At 40.7% G+C, this 21,497-nt stretch overlaps 3 protein-coding genes and 1 pseudogene across 3 annotated transcripts; 1 reads left to right on the forward strand and 3 right to left on the reverse strand.

Annotated features, from left to right (window-relative positions):
• Positions 1-403: 403 nt before the first annotated feature.
• Positions 404-3,663, reverse strand: LOC117496554. Its single transcript, XM_034148256.1, has 10 exons — positions 2,744-3,663; positions 2,518-2,633; positions 2,341-2,433; positions 2,146-2,250; positions 1,902-2,011; positions 1,601-1,792; positions 1,329-1,491; positions 1,079-1,244; positions 855-949; positions 404-747 (listed from the first exon to the last, which is right to left on the reverse strand). The coding sequence occupies exons 1-10, from the start codon at positions 3,661-3,663 to the stop codon at positions 662-664; spliced, it is 2,046 nt and encodes a 681-aa protein (XP_034004147.1). The 3' UTR covers positions 404-661.
• Positions 3,664-5,476: 1,813 nt separating this feature from the next.
• On the forward strand, positions 5,477-8,775 carry LOC117496560 (annotated as a pseudogene).
• A 5,157-nt stretch (positions 8,776-13,932) lies between these two features.
• On the reverse strand, positions 13,933-16,498 carry LOC117496559 (glyoxalase domain-containing protein 5-like; the record flags this gene model as incomplete). Its single annotated transcript, XM_034148260.1, is given in 5 exon segments — positions 13,933-14,157; positions 14,323-14,415; positions 14,417-14,479; positions 15,674-15,829; positions 16,384-16,498. Coding segments are annotated over 5 exon segments (522 nt in total). The 3' UTR covers positions 13,933-14,004.
• Positions 16,499-17,510: 1,012 nt separating this feature from the next.
• On the reverse strand, positions 17,511-21,493 carry LOC117496555 (E3 ubiquitin-protein ligase RLIM-like; the record flags this gene model as incomplete). The annotated part of the gene is made up of 2 exons (XM_034148257.1): positions 17,511-21,387; positions 21,472-21,493. Coding segments are annotated over 2 exons (1,902 nt in total), but the record flags the coding sequence as incomplete, so codon positions are not given.
• Positions 21,494-21,497: the final 4 nt, after the last annotated feature.

Genomic DNA, 21,497 nt, shown 5'->3' on the forward strand with positions numbered 1-21,497 from the left:
TTTCAAGTTTTTGCCAATGTCTTTAAAAATATTTCTTTAATATATATATTGAATTGAATGCATCAGTTATAGTCCAAAACATGACTTTATTCAAAATTAAAGCACATCATTTGTAAGCTACTGATCCCCATGTCCTTCATGCCTACATGCTATAACATGTGTTAAGAAATGAATCAATTGAAAGTTATATTATAGTGATGTAATTGTTTTTATTATTATTTACACAAACAGTACACAACTTCAGTCACATTCATTGTTTCCACCGTTAGCTTAGATACAGTAACCGGGTAATTTTTCTATTCAACAAAACTCATGTCAACATAATGGATAATTTAAATGTATACATACATATTACATAATTACCAAACATTTACAATGGTAGGTCCATAAATATTTTGTATTGTGTTATATAGTAAATAAAAAGTTCAGCAGATACAGCAAAGAAACAGTATCTTTCCCAAGGTCTTTGCTGAGAATGTCAAGTATCTATCAAGAGCATTGTGAACTACAAAAGGTTATTTGTATTCTAACATTTGCACACACACAACATACGCTGTTACTTATAAAGTCGCCCTGAGATTGTAGAAGGGAAATAGGGGAGCTAAACAAGCCAATCTTATGGGGTATCAGTCATGAAGAGGAGAAATTGAGTGCAAGAGAATCACACCATAGTGCTTTTCACTCGTTCGAAGATCTGATGGACTTTGACGGCAGGGACACAACCTTCCCTCACAATGGTGATGGTTCCTGTGTAAAAGTGTAAAATAAAAAGTAAAACATAGGCTTGGGTTAGATAGTGCCAGTGAAACACACAGAAAAGAGAGAAACATAATGGGATTTCTCTTGCATTTTACCTTCATCAATTTTGAGGCAGTTGACCACAGTAGAAGCAACAACTTCATTTGAGTCCCCGTCACACAGAACCCCTTGGAGCTTGTGTCCCAGTCGACTGTGGCAAAAATAAGATAGGAGAAAGAATGTGAGTCAATGTCCGTCCATGAAGAATATTCAATCATGACACATTTTGTCTCTCGGGATTAAACTGCTGTAAAAGGACATTCAGAGGATAGACACTGACTTGATGACCATGGTGTGGTGGGTGCTGTCTGGCTCTCCGCTGGGGTTGGCTGATGTAATAGCAAGGGGTCCGGTGATGTCACATAGGTGGCCGGTCACTGTGTGGTCAGGGACTCGGATCATGATGCTGTCCTTAGTGCCAACACGGTCATAAGCTGGACCAACTCCTACACAAGATACATTGAGGTGAGCTGACAATTGATGGAAGACTTGTTAAATGGGTCCAGTAAAGCAGCTGTTAAACTGTTTACCTAGTTTGAAGAGCCAGTCTCCTTTGCTGACGATGCAGCTGATGCCTCCTGGATACACGTTCCTCATAAACTCCCAGAGCAGAGGGCTGAAGGGAGGCTTGGCTGCCACCAGCTGCTCCACATTAGAGATACAAATGCAGATGGGCTTCTCTGCTGGTCTGTCCTTGAGGAAGACACAGAAAAAAGGTTGATGAGTTTCACATTAAAGCTAAATGTGGATTTAATGATTTCAGATTACACTTTAAAATGATAGCAACTACAAGCATTCTTACTTTAATATTGTAGATGTTCTCAATAGCTCGGGGGTTCTTGCAGGAGGCAGACAGGGCATACACAGTGTCTGTGGGAATACCGCACACTCCTCCTTCCTCCAGAAGGCCAGCGATCTTCATGAGGCTGCTGGTGAGTCGAGAATAAGCAACAGGACAGGGCAGCTCTGGAACAGACTCCCACCTCACTTTCTCCTAAGGAAGGCCAAAGAGTTAGGGATAATTTCATGGAATACATTGGATAGAATATTACAGACTATGTAGAATTAGCAACAAATGCAAAAATAGTATCTTAATTGGTTACCTTTATCAAGGGAGGGCCCATAGGCAGAAGTCTATGTGAGAAGATGCAGTTCACCAGTGACGCCAGAGCCCCATATATACAAATTGTTGAAAAAAGTGCAAGCATGGCAACTGTAAAGAAGAGGTTGTCAACATGTTTTAATAACAATATGGATTTGATTTTACAGATTTGATTTTAATTCAGGCCTTTATCTATATTTAAAAAAGGGACATTCATCTCAAAATGAAGCTTTGTCTATACTTACTTTCTAATTCATATGGAAGTCGTTGCAGAGTGGAAAGCAGGAAACAGACCAGAACGACCTCCATGACTGATGTTAGAAACAGCAAAACCAGGTTCCTATAGGCAGCTGACATGGACAATATAAACATGAAAAAAAGCTAAAAAAACAAACTAATGAAATCTCCAAACTCTCTTAAAATAGAATCCTTGACCTTACCAATGAGCATAAGGAAAGCGTTAATGACCAGGAGAGCAATGGCTCCTGCTGTGAAACCGTATGCTGCCTCTGCGGAGAGCTGAAGCAGGTTGCCTAGAAAAGAAAAACGTGGGATCAGAATGTGTGTAATTCAGTCACAACAAGTTTTCTTTTAAACACATGTTTGTCATGACATACCTGAAAACCTAAACCAGGTCCAGGTTGCCCATACTGCTACGTAGATGGTTGGAATGACTGAACCAAAACGACCCCTCCTGTGACCTGCAGCCGGCTGACATAGGCCTGGATGATGGCTCCAGAGATCAGGACCCAGGGGACAGTCAGATGAAGGAAGGCAGGATTCAAACTGGAAGAACGTGCATGAAGAGCTGAGAGAGCTGCAACCCCATTAGAAATGTAGAACAGGGCGTCTGATCCCTGGTCAGTTTGGGGCTGCGCCTCCTGGTCTCCCTGCTTGGCCCTGCAGCACATGAGAGCCTTCTTCAACATCTCAGAGGAGATGGGCTGGGGTCCCACAGGGATCAGAGACTTCTCTGCTATGGTGTTGATGAGACGCGAGAAGGTACAATACAGGGAGGCTGCGGTGAACAGGGAGCAAGCTACACCAAAGAAGATGTAGTATCCCTGGAGAGCAATCTGGGGGATTGTTGAGAGCGTGAGCAGGACGAACAGCAGGTTGTGGATCAGCTCCAGGACATCTGTGTTGAGGCTTCCCACGCAGAGCACCACACCTGCCATCACAAAGAACCAATTCCCCACCATTGCTTCCCTCCCTGAGGCCACTTTGCCGTCCTCCAAAACCAGAGCAGATAGCACAAACTCATCCCAAGCCTTGATCAGCCAATATGTGGCATGAAGACCAAACTTAGTGGTGTGGTAGCAGTCTTGGCGCAGATGGGCGTAATAGCTGGAGAACAGCTGGGCAACTGTGATGATTGAGACCCATGCCACTCCAACACCAAAAGACTTCATGTACCCAAAGCTGTAGAAAGCAAAGATGAAGGGGGCTACAGTGTCACAGAAAAAACCCAAGGCCATCGGCTCAGCATATTTTGTATTTTTCTTCTTCTCTTGGCCAATTCTCTGGGCGCTACCTGAGTTGGTGGTCCCGAGCAGGAGGACATTAAAGAGAGGGGTACCAAAGCCTTTGAGGACTAGACGTTGAGTCAGACCTTTTCCAAGCAGTGCAGCTGAACCATAGATGGCAAAAATCAGAATAAGCAACTCCAGAACCCCAGAGACCACGAGAGCCCAGGAGCTCGCTACCAGACCCACTGCTTCAAAGACTAAGGTGGCTGTGATGGCCCCGAAAACCAAAGGCATGATGTAGTTGACTGTGGCAGAGCAAGGCGAGGAGAAAGGACAGAAGGATGTAGGGGACCAGACCAGCAATGGCTGTCTCCTTTATGGACAGGCATACATGGCAAACTGGGATCACCATGGTGGAGGTCAGAGACATGCTGTGCTCGTGATATTAGTGGACAGGGACAAATTGTTCATAATTTGAGCTGGCAAAGGTATTATTGTTGGGTTTGAGCTGAGGCACCAAAGTAGATTCTGGTGGCACCATAACTGCCCCAAAGTGCAGCGTAGCCAATAAAGGCAGTGCCGCTCAGATGATCGTATTTTCTAAAGGAAAGCATTCCTGCAACTAGTTGGCATACACCACCAATCAGGATGAGATGGACACCTACAAAAAAACATAGAATTGAAATTACTAAAACGAGTTTCGCAGATAGGTACAATAGATACAAATGTATTAATATCAAGGAAACATTTTGTATCAAAGATTGTGAAGAAAAAAATTAAAATAGAAAAGTAAATTACAACAACATCAGTAAATATAAATATATTTTAAACAATTTCAACCTGCTAGGATGTTCTCCACCCCGGCTGGTGCAGTGCCAGTGTGTGCTGTGTGGAAGTTCTGCAGAAGAACGAGGAATGCACTGATCCCATTGGATAACATGCCCAACACTCCTGGTTCTCCATAGAAACTGGCTGGAAATCCATCTGACGCCATCAGGTCTTTGTTTTCAAGCTGAGTCAAAGAAACTAATCACACAGACAACACATCCATAAGTGTATGAACAATTTCCATTATGTTGTGCAATACCAAACGCAGGACTTGCCTGAAATATAAACTGATACTTTTGTTTTAATCTCGATTTACTGTAACAATTGATTTGCTAAAGTAGAGTAGTAAAAAACTCAAAAAGACTCAAATAAAATTATCATGTACCATAAATATTTAGTTGAACACAAATAACAAATGGTTATGTCATGAAATGTAACGTAAGTAATCAAGTACTTACAGTACTCACTCTTATCTCCCTAATCATTTACAGGAACATGAGAGTCTTTGCCCCCCCGCCCGCCCTGTCATAAGTATGCTTAGTGTGACCCACTGTAGCAAGACACACAAGGAATATTATTTTTAAATCCAACTTTAATACTCCAATGCCTCAAAATAAGCATGTCACAATTTAACATTTTATCCATAAATTACACTTAAGATTAGATTTACTGAAATCTACCAAAACACAGATTCTGGTTTCATTATGTCTTATATTCTTTCAGTTTCAATTTGAGTAGTCTATGGTAAAATATTTTCAAAAACAGTTTAACGTTGTATTATATTTCATCTAATGGCAGCTTTTCACCCTGTGTCAATCTTGTTATCACCATCACTTTATATTTGGCATTTTATTACATGTAATAAATTGTTTCTACTAGCTAGTAATACAGCAATTAAAAACAAAGTCTTACCTGGTGAAGATACTCGGACAGAGGAGCTGCTGAGTTGAAGCAGGGATTCAATAAATAAGTCCTCCTGTTTGTAGGAGGAGTTCATGAAAATTCCCCAACTTGAAGTTTGCAACCTGAGAGGTGACATCACTGCTCTTCATCTTAGACAATGAAGTACCACTCCTTCCTCCTCTTCTACCCAGGAAGACCATCCTGGTTATGACGATATTGAGGATGATGATGATGACCACCGTGGAAATTCCATTAAACCATAAGGTGTTGTTATAGATTTGCCCATCCCTGTTTTTTCCAGGTCAGCATTAGAAGCCATTGTGAGGCTGGGACTATATAAGGAAGGCACCTCTGAACCTGAGAAGCATCAGCATCATCTGAACAACCTGTTGACTGCAAAGAGCAACGAGAGAGAAACAGCTGACTGAAGCCATGATCTCCACATTACAGGTAAATATTTATAGATATAAGTATATTTCTTATTAATAGAACATCTAGATAGTCATACATATTACTAAGGCTTGAGTAACTCAATTAGATTGTTAGGTGTCCTTAAAATATTCATCTTAATCCAGTCAGCTCTAAACTAATATAGCTTGCACTAGGTGTTTTGTTCTTGTTAAGGGAGAATTAACCTGAGCAGATTACACACACTGTACCATACCCAGCACAATAGCTTTTTCAAAAGAGTTATTTTCATTATAAGGATGCCAATATCCACAAATAGCTGATTTAATTAAACCAGAGTCTGGCAGAAAATCATTGTGCGTGTGCTCACTGACGGTAATTAATCTGAGATAGTTAAACAATTATTGTCACACTTAGTGGTTTACAGGTGTCAGTAAGGATTTTATTTTCCTTGTTCCTGCAGAAAACCATTCGACCAGTATGGGCTGTCAGGGGGCTGCATAAGTCTGCAGTAGAAGGTAAACTTAACTACATCTCTTTGTCTGAACAAAAAAGACCTCTTTACTTACTCCTGACCTATAATATCCTTTCTCTTTCTCCCTGCAGCCTTGAAGCGCCCGGACCCTGAAGACACAGTCACAGCCAGCTATGGGAGGTTCATCAGTGAAGTCAAGCCTCAGCACTTGTCATCACTGGTGCTTCACCGCAGCAAAAGAATGGTGCTGGACAGCATCGGAGTTGGTCTCATTGGCAGCACTACAGACGTGTTTGAATTGGCCCTGCAGCACTGCCAGGTGAGGCGAAGTCAATAGAAATAACCTGAAGGTATTATCTGATATGAAGCAATAAGACAGATGAAAGCAATTATTGACCTTTGGCAAACAGTAGTCGCAAGTCAGTGCAAGTGCTGTGTGGACAGATCAGATGGGTTTAAAAAAACAACCATGTTATTATTAGGCAGAAGTTCGTCATATATCGTGAGAGGGGTTTATTTATGCATGGTGACCTTTTTCTCCAAATGTCTGTGTTTGACTTGAGCACACACAACTTTTGTATCAAAAATTTCCTTGTGACAACTGTGTTTACCTGTCTCTGTGTTTCCCGCTCCAGCACATGTATGCTCCTGATGACATCAGCTCTGTTTACGGACGCAGAGGCAGCAGGCTCTCTCCCACACTGGCTGCTTTCGTCAATGGAGTGGCTGTGAGTACAAACAGGAGGAACAGATGGGTCACAATTGTCCCCAGTGCACATCAGATGCACTAAAACCATCTGTGCATCCCATCGAAAGATGGGTTGATGAAAATACTGACTTGACCCCGCATTACCCTTCTGTAAAAATGTCAATCATTTTGTCAGCAAACATTGCTTGGCTTTCATACTTTAAGCAGCAGTTCATTTCTGCAGCAGTTACTTTTAGTTGTATATTTTCATTAAAAACAGTAATTAAACAGTCCATTTTCATTTGAATTCAATCTGTTTGTTTTTTGTGTGATGCAGACTCACTCCATGGACTTTGATGATACATGGCACCCTGCCACTCACCCTCAGGAGCGGTCCTCCCTGCTGTGTTAGCACTCAGTGACATGATGCCTAACAGCAAACCCAGTGGCCCTGACTTCCTGCTGGCATTCAACGTCGGCATTGAGATCCAAGGCAGATTGATGAGGTTCTCTCATGAGGCCCACAACATCCCTAAGAGGTGAGCGCCTCAGGGAGTGGGTCAGATTAGTCAAATATAATGTTATTCTTAGGGTTATAAAAACATTTATGAAGGTTTGTACTTACTGGGTCTTACAGTGATTAATTGAACGATCTAAAGCCAGCTTATTATTGAGTATTTTGAATTTTTACTTTACGCGAAGAACAAATATCCACATGAGTCTAAAGAGCCCCATATTTGATTCTGCAGATCCCTGCAGTGTGGTTTACAAGGAGGTTAGTGCAGTGTAATGGGCAGCCTCTTAGTGGTGTCAATGAGCTGTGAAAGGCTGGTTGTCATGTTCATATCAAGGACAGCAGAGCCTCTGTGGGTAGTGTTACCACAATTAGCCATGTGTTCGAGAGTATCGCACAGGAGGACTACTTTTGGCAAATGTGTACACCAAGTCAAATCACCCAACACACTATTTACTTGTTTGTCAAATACTAAAATGGCTTTGAACCATTTTCCTGAAATAAGCTCTCTGAATGTGGAAAGTCTTTGGAAAGTGTACCAGATTCTAACAAACAGGCACCTTTACACAAACATAATGATGAAAAAACACAAATTTGAAATGTTCTGTCCCAGGTAAAAATGGTCTTAACACATTTTAACACAGTTTCTTTCTCCCTTATCACCAGGTTTCACCCTCCAAGCGTTGTGGGGACCATGGGGAGTGCAGCCGCCTGTGCTCGCCTCTTGTCTCTAGATCACTCCCAGTGCAGTCATGCCTTGGCTATAGCTGCTTCTCTCTCTGGAGCCCCAATGGCTAATGCTGCCACTCAGTCCAAACCCCTTCACATCGGTAATGCCTCACGTTTGGGGCTGGAGGCTGCTTTGCTGGCCTCCCGGGGCCTTGAGGCAAGTCCTCTGGTCCTCGATGCTGTTGCTGGTGTGGCCGGCTTCGATGCCTTTTATGAAGACTATGTGCCCGAGCCTTTAGAATCCCCCAATGACGGCCATGTGTTCCTGCTAGAGGAGCAGGACATGGGCTTCAAGCGCTTCCCAGCCCATCTGGGGATGCACTGGGTAGCAGATGCTGCTGCCTCAGTCCATAAGCTCCTTGTGGGGTTGGGCCTGGCACTGTCTCCCCATCTCAAGTCCAAGACATCCTGCTCAGAGTCCCCAAATCAAAGTACATCAACAGGCCATTCCCCGAATCTGAGCATGAGGCACGCCACTCCTTCCAATTCAACGCTTGCAGCGCTCTCCTGGATGGCGAAGTGACCGTGCAGTCCTTCACTCCGGCTGCTCTGATGCGCCCAGACCTCCTCGCTCTGCTGAGTCGTGTTCGCGTGGAGCATCCCCATGACAACCCTGCTAATTTTAACAGCATGTATGGGGAGGTCCAGGTTACACTTGTTGAGGGAGAAATTCTGAAGGGACGCTGTGACACGTTCTACGGTCACTGGCGTAACCCGTTGACCAATGAGAGCCTGAGGAAGAAGTTCAGAAACAACGCGGGGGCGGTGCTTCGCTCAGAGCAGGTGGAGGGGCTGATTGATGTGGTGGGGGGGCTGGACACACTTGGAGACTGCAGGGACCTTCTCTCACAGCTGCAATGAGACAAAGAAATGACATTGAAATAGAAATATTGTGTGCAAAAATATATAAAATACATTTAGCAAAGATCTTTTTTGTAAAATGTATTTGACACATTTGCCCAAATCCAGGCTGGAAAATGTAACTTGTTTCCCTTATGTAATTGGTGATGGTGAAAAGGCCACTATGTTGTACACTATGATTCTTTAACACCCGTAATGACAAATACTGAAATATCTCTTGAGCCATGTCAAAACATATTTATGAAATGTACAATTATGTATGCTGAATTATGTGATTGTATAGTCATATAGGACACTTTTAACTTGTAAAATATGATCTAGTAACATAACAAAGACGAAATGAAGAAAAATGTATGAATTTATATATTACGTTTTATTAGTATACTTTCAGATATTAATGTTGTCAAAATACTGCACTTTATGTTTTTTGTGCCCAATAATGTAAGATGTTTATTTCTCCACATTGCAATGTTTAATGCTTTAAACATGTAAATACAACACTGTTTTCTCTTCCACATTTCAGAATTTCAAACATGTAGCATTTCTGTTTGTGTTATGAGCTTCAATAAACTTACAAAAAAAAACACAGTCTAAGAAATTAAATATTTGACAGAAGAAAATTATAATGTGTTTTGTTTGGCCATGGAAGCTACTAATCTGTCTTTTGTGAGTCCTTAACACACAATGAAAATGAAAGCAAAAGAGTAGGTTATAAAAGAAAATTCAACAAGCTGTATTTCCCAAGAAGACACAAAGAAAAGAAATTACTCATGATATCAGAAAGTACACTACAGTCATTCAGTTGACAACTCGCAGTTAATCATCTGGAACTGAATCCATGTATGCAGTCTTTTTCTCAACAAGTAGGACAACATTTGCAGAACAACTGAGTCAATAAATAACTGCATACAAAAATCCAATGAAAGTACTTTTCTTTTCCAAGTGTAGTTCACACAAAAACAGAAGGATGTGTTTGTAAAATTGGAGCAATGCTGGGAAGAGAGGGCTGGTTTCCTCATTCCAGTCTGTATCCTTCAGTTAATGTGTGGCAGTAAGTCTGCAGGAGATGGAGACAAGTGGGGTTTGTTTTATGCACCGGTGTGCAATGGGACATCTGAATGGAGAGAGTGTTTTTGCAAAGTCTTAATAAGGGTAAGTATTAATGCCAGATTAAGTTAATTATTCAAGTGATTTCTAAACAGAGTCTATAGCAGCCCAACAAGGTTCTAATTAACAGTTAATGTATTAATTTTGATCTTATCTTACAAAAAGAGGGACACCCAATTTATTCATGTTGTTTATTCATTTGTACACACTTTTCTCTGTAATTCTACTTGACATATTCATTAATCTTTCGAAATCTTGGGGACGTAAAACATTTAAGTTACATTTGGGCATACTGCTGCATATCAGCAGATGACATTCAACCTGTATAAAACAGTGCGTGCACTGTGTACGTATACAATCATTTAAGACTAGGACTTTTTCAACTAAATGTCCTATTGTAAAAGCTAGGTTTTGTGTAAAAGCAAAAACTAACACCTTGTAACCAAGCTTTTAAATTAACAAAAAGGGTCTGCACAATGTTCTCAGCGTCAACAGCAGACACTACACTTCCTAAGCGAGAGAACGGAATATATAAGGAGTTTTCCACAAAGGTCCACAGATCAGGTTACAAACACTATATGACCTTTGTGTCTTAAATTACAAGAGCAGATGTGTACAATTCTTCTTGTAGAAAAACATTTTGGCCCCAAATGAGTTCCCTATTTCTATAAAGCACTGGATCAATACAGGTTATCACTAATCATCTGAACATGGTCTGTTGTGTTTGGCAAAAAAGGAAAGAAAATCTAGGGCACAGTCTTTTGACAGTCTTCCACCAGTACCAGGGGATAATGGGGTTTCTGACTGATGTCATGTTAACGCATACGAATTAGAATAGATGGTAAAGACACTTCGGATAAGGTACTGTTGTCCCTTTGCATGGAAATAAAAACATTCCCTATGAATACAGCATTGAGGTAAGATGGAAATACTAAAAGAAAGAAAGAAAAAACAGTCATGTGATTTCATAATTTGTTTTTCACTTTTATCCAATTGTTTTTTTTAAAGTCTTTTTTTATTAAGGTTGTGTTGTCACGTAAAAGAAACAATACAAATTCAAAGAAGGAAATAAGCAATAGATACAATGCAATGGCCAGGCAATGGATACCAGTATGTTTATACAGGGATAATTATGAGCATTGGGTCAAATTACCCACACGTCAAGGATATGTTCTATTGCCAGGAATGTTTTCCTAAGGATACTTGCAGTTCTTGCATATCTCTGAGTTATCGTAAACATTACCATGGTAAAAATAGCAATACAATATCTAAGCTAAAAATATCCCCTCAGGTGTAAAATGTTGTCATAAAAGACTTTTGTGTGGTGACATATCAATGACAAGGGAATTCAAACACAATAGAGATAGATTATAGGTGTAAAGTTCTACTTTATACTCCGCCCACAGCAAACAAGATTACACAATATTTGCTCAGACTTCTTTATAGACGTAAATCTTTGACAGAGATTAAGTTTCCATACAACAATGGATAGACAGGTTTCTTTTGATGAGTGCCAGTAAGTCCAATGTTACGGTTTACATTCAGGAAACAGGGAAAAAAAATATTCTTCTCACTAATGATAACTTTCATTCATGTGCACAATGCACTGCCCCTTACACGCAGGTTTCAGATAAGGTAGCACCGTTAACTCAGCCTTCAGTGGTGTCATCTTGTCACTGATAACAGACCACAAACAAAGTTACGATTGTGATTCGATACGTGGGGTGATAGTGGGTGAAAATACAGAGACAGAGAAATGTTTATCTTCTAGCTCTTCAGTGCATGTTATTTTAACATTGGGGGAAAATATTGAATACAGGGAATTGTGAACCTAAGAAAGGAATATTCAGTACTGACAAAATTAACTATAGCCCTATATTTGTGCTACAGTCTTGTTGATCGATGCCCAGTTGTGTACAGAGTTGAGACTGTCTTGAACTGTCTTTGTACTGTTTTAGTGTTGGACATGATGTGTTCCAGCTGCAGGATGTTTTAAGAGAAATGCACTACTGAAGAAATAAAAGAGAAGTACACATTTGTCATGGCCCATGCGCCAGCGTGTGTCTATACAGTATACTATTCACATAATAGTATACCTATTCAGTGTTTGTGAATTAAATTAGGAGAAATGTTGCCTATTTCAAGTACATCTGACCCACTAGTCAATGTGCTTTACAGTAGTAAAAAACAAAAGTCCCGATAACTCAACGCCACATAAGAAATTGAAAATTAGATTTTTTTCAACTGTCTTTTGTAACATATGATGAAATATGATATTATCTTAATAATAAATAATACATTGACATTCTATTCAAACAGGCTAAGCACTACTGCAATGAATGAAACTAATAAACTGCGGCAATAAAAGGCTTACAATATGAAGACATAATAAGCCAATATTGTCTAAAGAGTTATTTAGATGATGGCGAAAAGCAGACACACCAGAGCCTTAGGTGCATGGCAGATCCTTTATTTTCCTCTAAAATAAGCAATCATTGGTTCGGTTTTTCTTTACAAAGTATAACAAAAAAAAGGTGTGATCAAATATTCTAGTCTACACATAATTATAATAGCAACAACTGGTCAGCAGAGTTACACAGAACCAGTCTGTCTACACAGCCAACTGCTCTCTGAAAATAGTGCTGTGTTGTTTAAGTACAGTAATTGGGGTTCTCACACTTCACAGCTAAACTCTAATTAGTGTGAATGCTGTGCAACAGCTTTCCACTATAGTTCTTGTTCTTTAATCTTCTTCTTATTATTTCAACCAATATTTTGCCGTCGAATAACTTCAGCCTACTTTCAGCTACAGGAACCATTAAACTTTCAACTTTTTCAAAATATTTTATACTTTTCAAAATATTCAGTTTTTAATCTTTTTTTAACATTTAACTCAATGGGAGGAACCTTCAAATCCTCTTTTACCTACACCTTGCGCCAAATGCTACTCCTTCCACATACTTTCAGCTAGAGACTTCATTCCAACTTTAAAATGATCCTAAGACATTCAGCTATAAAACTTGTTCTTCAGTTTTTGATATCTTTTACACTTTTTGAGATATTTAACTTAGTTTGGAGCTTGGTAAAGAGGTCTTCTTCAGATTTTAACATTAATGTGTATTGCGCAGCTCATTAAGGCTTAGAGTGCGTGATGTCACAGCTAGAGTGGAGGAGAGCTTGAAATTCGCTTTATTTTTATTTTTTTAAACTGCTATAATTCCTAAACCCTAGACTCCTGGGACATAATGTTATGCTTTTTTTAAATTAATCAAGTCCTTGACATGCTTCACGCGTTGACATTTTACCAAAAGCAGCTACCGTTTTTTAAACTATAGTTAGAAATGTAAGAGGTTTATCTGTCATTCAGAACAATGGAAAGGCTCTCCTTTCATCTCCATGGAAACCTTTGATCATCTCTGGGCTCACACACATGTGTTATGATTAGCTGTTATGATTAGGTGCTCAGCACAGAAACAAACACTGACAAACAGACTGGAGTTTAACAGACTGTCTCAGCCTATTATTTTCTGTCTGATGGAGACTTCATACTGACTTCAACATGTTCCACATATTTTATACATTATTGGTGACGTATGGTTTTAGTTCAAAAGTTTGCAGTTAAAATATTCTACTGCTTTTCAAAGCGTTTTTACTTTATTTTCTCTGCTTAATACACATTCATTCACTACTACTTAAATGCAATATCTAACTCCTTCAGCCTACTTTCTGCTACAGAAACCATTCAACTATTAAATTATTCAGCTATTTCAGGACATTGAGGCTATACATTTTGTTGTTTATACCTTTTTTAAACCTTTTATTTTAAATATTAAGCTTCTTCACTATTTGTCCTACTCTTCCAGTTTAACATTTCACTTTCAAGTTTCAACAAAGTCATTGCAATGCATTTGAGCTGTAACAATTTGATTCAAATCATTTCACTTTTCTGCATTTCTCCGCTAAGTTTAGCAACACACTTACTTGGTTTTTGTAGCTAAAAGCAGCTACAGAGACCATTCAACTAATTAAAATATTCAGCTTTTCTGCATTTTCAGCTAAATTCAGCAACACATGTACACAGTTTACAGCATTCGCACGCATTTTCAGCAGGAAATGCATTTTCTAGTTGTACTTAGTGGATCCCTCTGGAGTCGACTGGTTATAGTTTGAAACTTCGATGAGGTTGTGGTCTGGATCTCTGAAGTACAGAGACGTGATGGACCCCACAGCTCCACTCCTCTCCACCGGTCCCTCCTCTATCTCCACCCCACAGACCTGCAGAGAGAAGAGACAACAGCAATTGACGCTGAGCATTTCAGAGACACCCAGAACGGTGAGAAAATGTGATGCACAGACAACTAGAGTCACGTGGCTTTAAAGGTGTAACCATCTTAAAATATTTAAATTGGCATTATTCATTCAAGAGAGTCTGTAGGAAACCTTCAGATGTGAAGCCACTGTAGCGAGGGGGGTTTTGGTGATGAGGCACAGGTCCGCAGAGCCTGACGTTGGATGCTTGGCTTTGGGCTCAAAACTCCTGACCCAACTGGTGAAGGTTAAACTTCTGCTGCCCAAAACCCAGGGCCTTACGATCTCCCTTGAAAACGCAGAGAGAGCAGGTGATGTGGGAAAGCTCAAAGCAGCTCATAGTGGGAGTACATAACAGTAGAGACACTCTCAGCTGACATACAGTCAAAGCCTGCCATCTAGTGGATGTTCTCTCAAACCAAAAGCAGACAGTATTTCACCTTAAAGGGGACCTATCATGCAAAATGCATGAATATGTGTCCCCGGTGTTCCAGGGAACTCACCAAGTGTCAGAAAACACAACCCTCTCTATTTTCCTCCATACCCAAATCTCAAAAAAGGGGCTGCAACGGATCTGATAAAAACTGATCCAGATTTTAACACTGTCCTGACGCCAGGACGGTGGCGCTACGGCTATTGGGCCAACTCCACCAATCAGGAGGAGACAACCACGGCATTGCCGTTCGAAAGCGCTGGAGACGCTTGTAGTACATATGCCAGGCCTCTAGATGGTCCTGTTGCTCACAGAATCAACCCTTGCAAAAACAGAGCTAACATTTTTCAAATTGAGCGAAATGAGGCATGGCTAAAATGCATGATCTGTTTGGTATTTTGAAAAAGAAAAAGTATAAATATGCCTTATATAGGTATGGTCCTACACTATATTATTCAAATATAGCATGATAGGTCCACTTTAACTAATCACTACATAAACAACGCATGGATAATGATAATACTGACACATTAAATGATTAGAATTATTAACACTAAATTGATCCCCAGGAGGGGAATGGGGTTGTGTTATTGTGGTGTCTATTTGAAATGAATAAGAATATAAATTGAACAGTTATGTTAAAATTGCGAATGAAGATATTGCATAAACTATATTCAATTAATTAGCAATACTTAATCTGACTTACTATGAGTATGCCTACTAAAACCTACTAATACCTGCTACTACTGTTACTGATGATCAGTGGCGTACTGGCCATCGGGACGTTCGGGACGAATCCCGATGGGCCGGTACTGAAGTGGGCCGGTCAGACGATGTGGGCCGGTCGGATAAGTCACTAGCACCCCCCCGTTGACAATTTACTAGCGGTATTTACTTGCGGTACCGAGGTGGGCCGGCGGTACCGAAGTGGGCCGGTCGAGAGTCCAAGGCTGATTTTTAGTCCCAGTCCGCCCCTGCTGATGATACTACTACAACCATTACCACTAAGATAATAATAGTACATTTACATTTAAAAAGCACATTGCAAACCTTGAAAGTGATGACTTCCATGCCCAGGACTGAGGTATAAAAGTTGATGGTGTCTGGCACACTTTTCACAGTCAGAACCAAATGATCCAGACGGCTCACTTCAACAGGACAACTTGTTTTGAACCTGACAAAGCCAAGTGTTTGGATGGAGACCTGCTGTAAGAGATAAGACAAATACATTCTAGGGATTAAACAACAACTTTATGTTGATGGCATGGACAGAGCTGGGTTAATGCTATTCAAGATTAATAAAACGTTCTATATTGGCTATATTATAAACAAGATAATACAAAAATGTAACATATTGTAAAATTAAAAAGCCATACATTATAAATAAATTATCTGGGCATTTCATTTGTATATATTATTGTGACAATTACCTTTTTGACTGTGCAATAAAAACATTTTAAATCAGAAACAGCACCGCAGTGTGGCGACAATGTAGCCTACGGCACACTGTAAGGACCAGAAAGGTGTGTTAAGCAAAACGTTGATGTAGACCAGCAACACGTCTACATCAACGTTCATATCATATAATCATAATGATTAACAGTCTATTGTATGAACCTATTTTTCGGTTATTAACATACCGAATTATCTAAAGGGAAGTCTTAACTGCTGGTACTTCTGCCTTTACAACGTGAGACGCGAGTGATAAGTAGTGGGAATACATTTAGCGGTTAAATTGGCAGATAATCTCAATAAAGTACCTTTAAAACGTTCCTCTGAAAGTAAAAGAAACGACCTCCAGCTGTCCGCAGCGCCATCCTTGCTGTAGTCTGCGGGTTGGAGCACTTCCTTGTTGTTGCACCTCTGTGTGTGAACCTCAGACTGTGAACCCGCTGCAACTGGCCAACACAGAGGAACCACTGAAGAGAGGCATTAACAAACTCCGATAACTACAACCTTTCACTAACATACTTTTCCAGATTACGTCTCTATCGAAAAGACACCTATGAACAAATTAAAAATGTCTATTAAGTTTTACATTTTCTCACAAATCTGCCAGTAGGCGGTGCTAGTACTTACACACTTTCACAGATGCAGACCAAACGCCAGTGGTGGAAAGTAATAAAGTACATTTACTGAAGTACTGTACTTAAATTCAAATATGAGTTATTTGTTCATAACTTGAGGTTTTCTATCTTATGCTACTTTATTCTTCTTTACTAGGCCCACAGCTTTGAGGAAAATATTGTACTTTTAACTCCACTTTTAATTTAATTTGATAAATTAAGTTACTTTGCAGATTCCTATTGTACAAAAATCTAACCAACTAAAAATATATTGTAATATTATGGATAGATGAGTCCAGTTAATCCCTTAGTCAAATGCACAATCTCTTTGACAATGTGAAATAATACACATTATCCACATCAATGAGTCAATTATTAAATTACATTATGTACAAAAGAGTCATGGACCATTCTGCCTAGGAAGGACTTTTGGTACTTTATTTCAATATTAATGGAACCACTTTTGTACTCCTAATTTGTATATTTTGTAATGCTTTTACTTGTTACATTCTGGGGCACTGTGGCATTAGTACTGAAGTAAAACACGAGTATTTGTTCCACCACTACCAAATGCATCATAAACAAAGATGTATTACACATATTTTGTATTGTGTAATATGCACAATGTGTGCAATATGTTATGGTCTGGACATTAAAGGGAACACAAACCATGCTCTGCTGCTTCCACTCCACACCATCATTCAAAGTCATGATTTTGCCTTGGATTAAAAAATGTTAGAAACCAAATATAAAGCGGTAGGAAAAACATATCAATGAACATCTCAACTCGTCATATCAAAACAAACATGAAAATAAAAGTATATTTAGACCGTTTAATATATAAGGTAAAAGTAATAATATAATTATTGTGTGCACCTGAATGCAGAATAAAATTACCAAGCAGCAAAGTAAGTGTACAGAATGCGTACCTGCTAATGCATTTTGTAGCATAACAACGTGTTTAATTCAGCGGTTAGTTTCATTTAACACCCAGTTAACATACTGCACTGGGTGACACAGAACAAGGCCAAGACTAAGGAATGGCCTAAGAGGGAACATACATTTCATTTACATGTTTATGGTATATAACAATGACAACGTCTTGCATTCAAACTTTTCTGTCCCACAGAGGGAAGTAATAATTGTGGCAAAGACATCAAACAGTGGAACAAGACACGTGACAGGATGGCATTCATTGTGATGCCCATTACTCCTTTAGCCAGTGTTCCTGTTCATCGACAGTGCTATTAAAACCTACAGAACTTCTAAATAAAATAAAATAACTTCAACACATTTTAAAAGGTAATAAGTCTTCATTTAAGATTTTAGCCATTAACAACAGTTTTAACAATAGCATACATTTATATCATGGTTTGTATTTCCCTACTTTCACTTTAGCATGTATTGCACACTGATATGGAGCATCTGCTCATGGGGTAGAAGGAGGCAAGCATTACGACTTTCTACTGGAGCCTTATTAAGACAGAAGGAAAATAGTGTGAATGTTTTCAGACTTAGTTGGCGTCTGAAACTCAAATCTTTGGGTTAATAACTTAAGTTGGACCTCCGTGTAAAGAGCTATTCTGGCTGAGTTGACAGTTCAAGTGAATGTGTGGTCATTTCAATCTATGCGAAAAACAACTTAGATAACTTACTTCATTGGTCAATAATTAAAGACAATCCGATGTGTAAAAATAAAAAAGGATCAGATCTGTAGATAATGGATGACAGGACAAAAAGATTGTGAAATCATAGTTGTACATTAAAAAGCAAACAATCTTTTACATATGGGTGAAGAAAGCAAAAGAAAGTATATCTAAGTATTTCGACATGTCATGCCTGTTAGTATAGTATTTTTAAGTTGGGAAAATTCACATGCCAACAACTTAATATCAACCAAATATCTACTACCGATATTGAGACACCCCTAATTTCTGGTATTACTGCTACTTAATCATTTTTAATGATCAAGAAAATAAAGATGCTATATGATTCCAAAATAAAACTCACACTTCGATAAGGTAGCCTAGGTGGATTTATCTTTCCCTTATGTCTGTACAACATTCTTTTTTTAACCTTTCATGGTATATGCCACTCCAAAATAGTTGTTTCTTTCTGGTGAACAAGAAAATGAGAGTACACGTCACACTGTAAATGGCAAACCAATCAATGTCCTACAACCTTTGGACATCACAATCTTTAAATAATTCTGCTGTGTACATTGATACCTCCAATTGGTGCAACAGTCAATTTAGGGATGCTCTGATAGAGTAATTGCCGCCAACTTGACCTTAATCTTCATGAGATAATTTACAATCCAAAATCAATTCAATAATACAAAGTATGATTAAAAATTATTTTTACAAGCTTATTTACAGCTAATACTTTGAACTGGTGTAACTAAGAAGTGTACCAATACCCAAATTCTGGTATATAAGGCGCCATTTAGGAGATAATAGAAAAGAGCAGATGTGCCTGAACTACCTGCCGGTGTGCAGCATTTATAACCAGGGGGTCTTTAAGAGATACCGAGCCGCCTGTGTGCATGGCTTTATGCACTGCCACAACTGCTCGGTCACTACAGGTGGATTCAAACAGCATGCATTGCTTGTGCCTAACTTTGGACTGCAATTATAAATGTCTAAATAGAGACTGAATATGTCTCGATGTCACTGTATGGAGCACCCCAAAACAAACCTGTGACTGCATTATGATTTAAACTCACAAATGGTATGAAGGAAATCCATTTCAACAGTGGAGAAACATTTCCTCAAATCCTCTTATGTACTTGGGACAAAAGGCCTGCAGTCTTTTTGAGCTACACAACACTCTCTCTGTTGGCTGACACCAAGACAGCACTGCGGCAGATGGGGCAAGTGGAGTTTTCGGATAGCCAGCGATCAATGCAGTGCACATGGTACTCATGAGAGCAGGGCAACTTACGTAGCTTGTTACCTTCTGCATATTCTGTTATGCAGACACTGCAAGTCTTCAGGGCATCACTCTCACCAAAATTGCGCATTGAGAGGTTGTCAATCTGCTCTATGGTCAGCCCTTGGGGCTGGTCCTCATCGTCATCATTTAGAAGAAAGAAGTGAGCAAGCCGCAAGAAAGGCAATGAGCTGGGCTCCGCTAGGCTGATAGGTGGTAGTGGTCTAACCCTGCCAGCTGAGGCAGGGGGAGCAGTGACAACACCCTCCTCAGTATCAGTCTCAGCTGTCCTTGCTCTGACTCCTGCAGCTACAGGGGGTTCTTCCACATCAGCAACAGGAGCCGCAGCAGGATTGGCTTCCGGGTTGTTGAGGGCTTCAGCCAGATCTGCAGGTGTGGTGGCTCCACGGTTTGAATCTGACGAATCGGAGTCTGAGTCCATGAGGTAGCCGAGTTCACCAAAACCAGTCATTATTTGCCTAATCATAGATTGGAGAGCCATCGAGGTGGCTTCCCCCAAACCTGCATCAGAGATTCTTCGGATAGGGATGCGAATAGTGCTGACGTAGGTCCTCACCCCAGCACGCTCAGAGCGTGAGAAAGTCCTGCGAAATCCACCACGCTCACTCTCATAAAGAAATGTGTTGTTTGAGTTCTGGGAGCGTGAACGGGTGCGGCTAGCAATGCTGTCTCTTTGCCGATATTCGCCTGGACGCACACGACGCACCTGGAGATCAAGCATAATGGTAGGGGGACGGCGCCCTGCTGCGGCCCCTTCCCCTGCAGCAGCTTCTCCTTCCTGAGCTCCTACAGGTTGGGCCTCTGGGACCACTTCTGCACTAGCCCTAGATGGCTGAACATCAACGTCAGCAGTGCTTTGCCTAGAAAGAACGTGTTGTCGAGTCCGTGAACTGCCCTCCACTTGAAGCACAGGGGGAGCATTGGTGGCAGGGTTGAGGCCTTGAGTGCTGTGAGCATGACGTGGATTCGGGAGGCCATCCAGGCGATCCAGGTTGAGAGGGGAGCGGCTCCTGGCCGTGCGCGCCCTGGTCCTGCGTGGTTCTGGACTACGGCTGCGGGCTCTCCGCTGTCCTCTGCGTGGAGAAGGAGAGAGTGGGGGTTGTGGTGGTTGTACCAGCAGGGCGGCAGTTGAGAGGAGAGGTTCTCCTAAAATCTCTTGTGAAACAACTTCTTCTAGTTCAGGCTCTGGTTCAGGTTCTGGTTCCTGCTCTGGTTCAGGTTCAGGTTCAGGTTCCTGCTCTGGTTCCTGCTCCAGCTCTGGTTCCTGCTCCAGCTCTGGTTCCTGCTCCAGCTCTGGCTCCAGCTCCGGCTCCGGATCCAGCTCTGGCTCCAGCTCTGGCTCTGGCTCGACTATCACAGCCACTTCCTCTACAACCGGTTCTTCCACCACGTCCGTCTCCATGGGTACCTGTGGTTCAGCCTCCACCACAAGTGGTTCAACATTAGCCACCATTTCTTGACTCTCTGGGGTTTCTTCTGAAGTTGCCTGCGGAGTTTCCTGTGGAGATTCGTGTGGAGATTCCTGCTCCCCTTCAGCAGCTGCCTGCTGTTCAGCCAGGTTGCGGTTCACACTGATTTCCAGGCTGAAGCGGAAATCACCACTGTTTGGGTTGGTCTGGCTCACGGCCCGCCATGACTGGTTTCCACGATGACCAGTTCTGGTTGTGTTGCCTGTGCGCCTCACTGTGTTCAGCCAGTCTAAGAGACTATCCCCATTTGCAGGATCCTCAGAGTTTTCTGGTGGTTCTGTAATAAGAGGAGTAAACAAGCATTAAATTAACTCTACATTTGACAGTAAATCAAAGAAGAAGAAAGAAATGGCAAACTTACCAACTGGATCCACTCCACTTTCAGTA

The sequence above is a fragment of the Trematomus bernacchii genome, unplaced genomic scaffold (genome assembly GCF_902827165.1).
Source record: "Trematomus bernacchii unplaced genomic scaffold, fTreBer1.1, whole genome shotgun sequence".
NCBI classification, from domain to species: domain Eukaryota; kingdom Metazoa; phylum Chordata; class Actinopteri; order Perciformes; family Nototheniidae; genus Trematomus; species Trematomus bernacchii.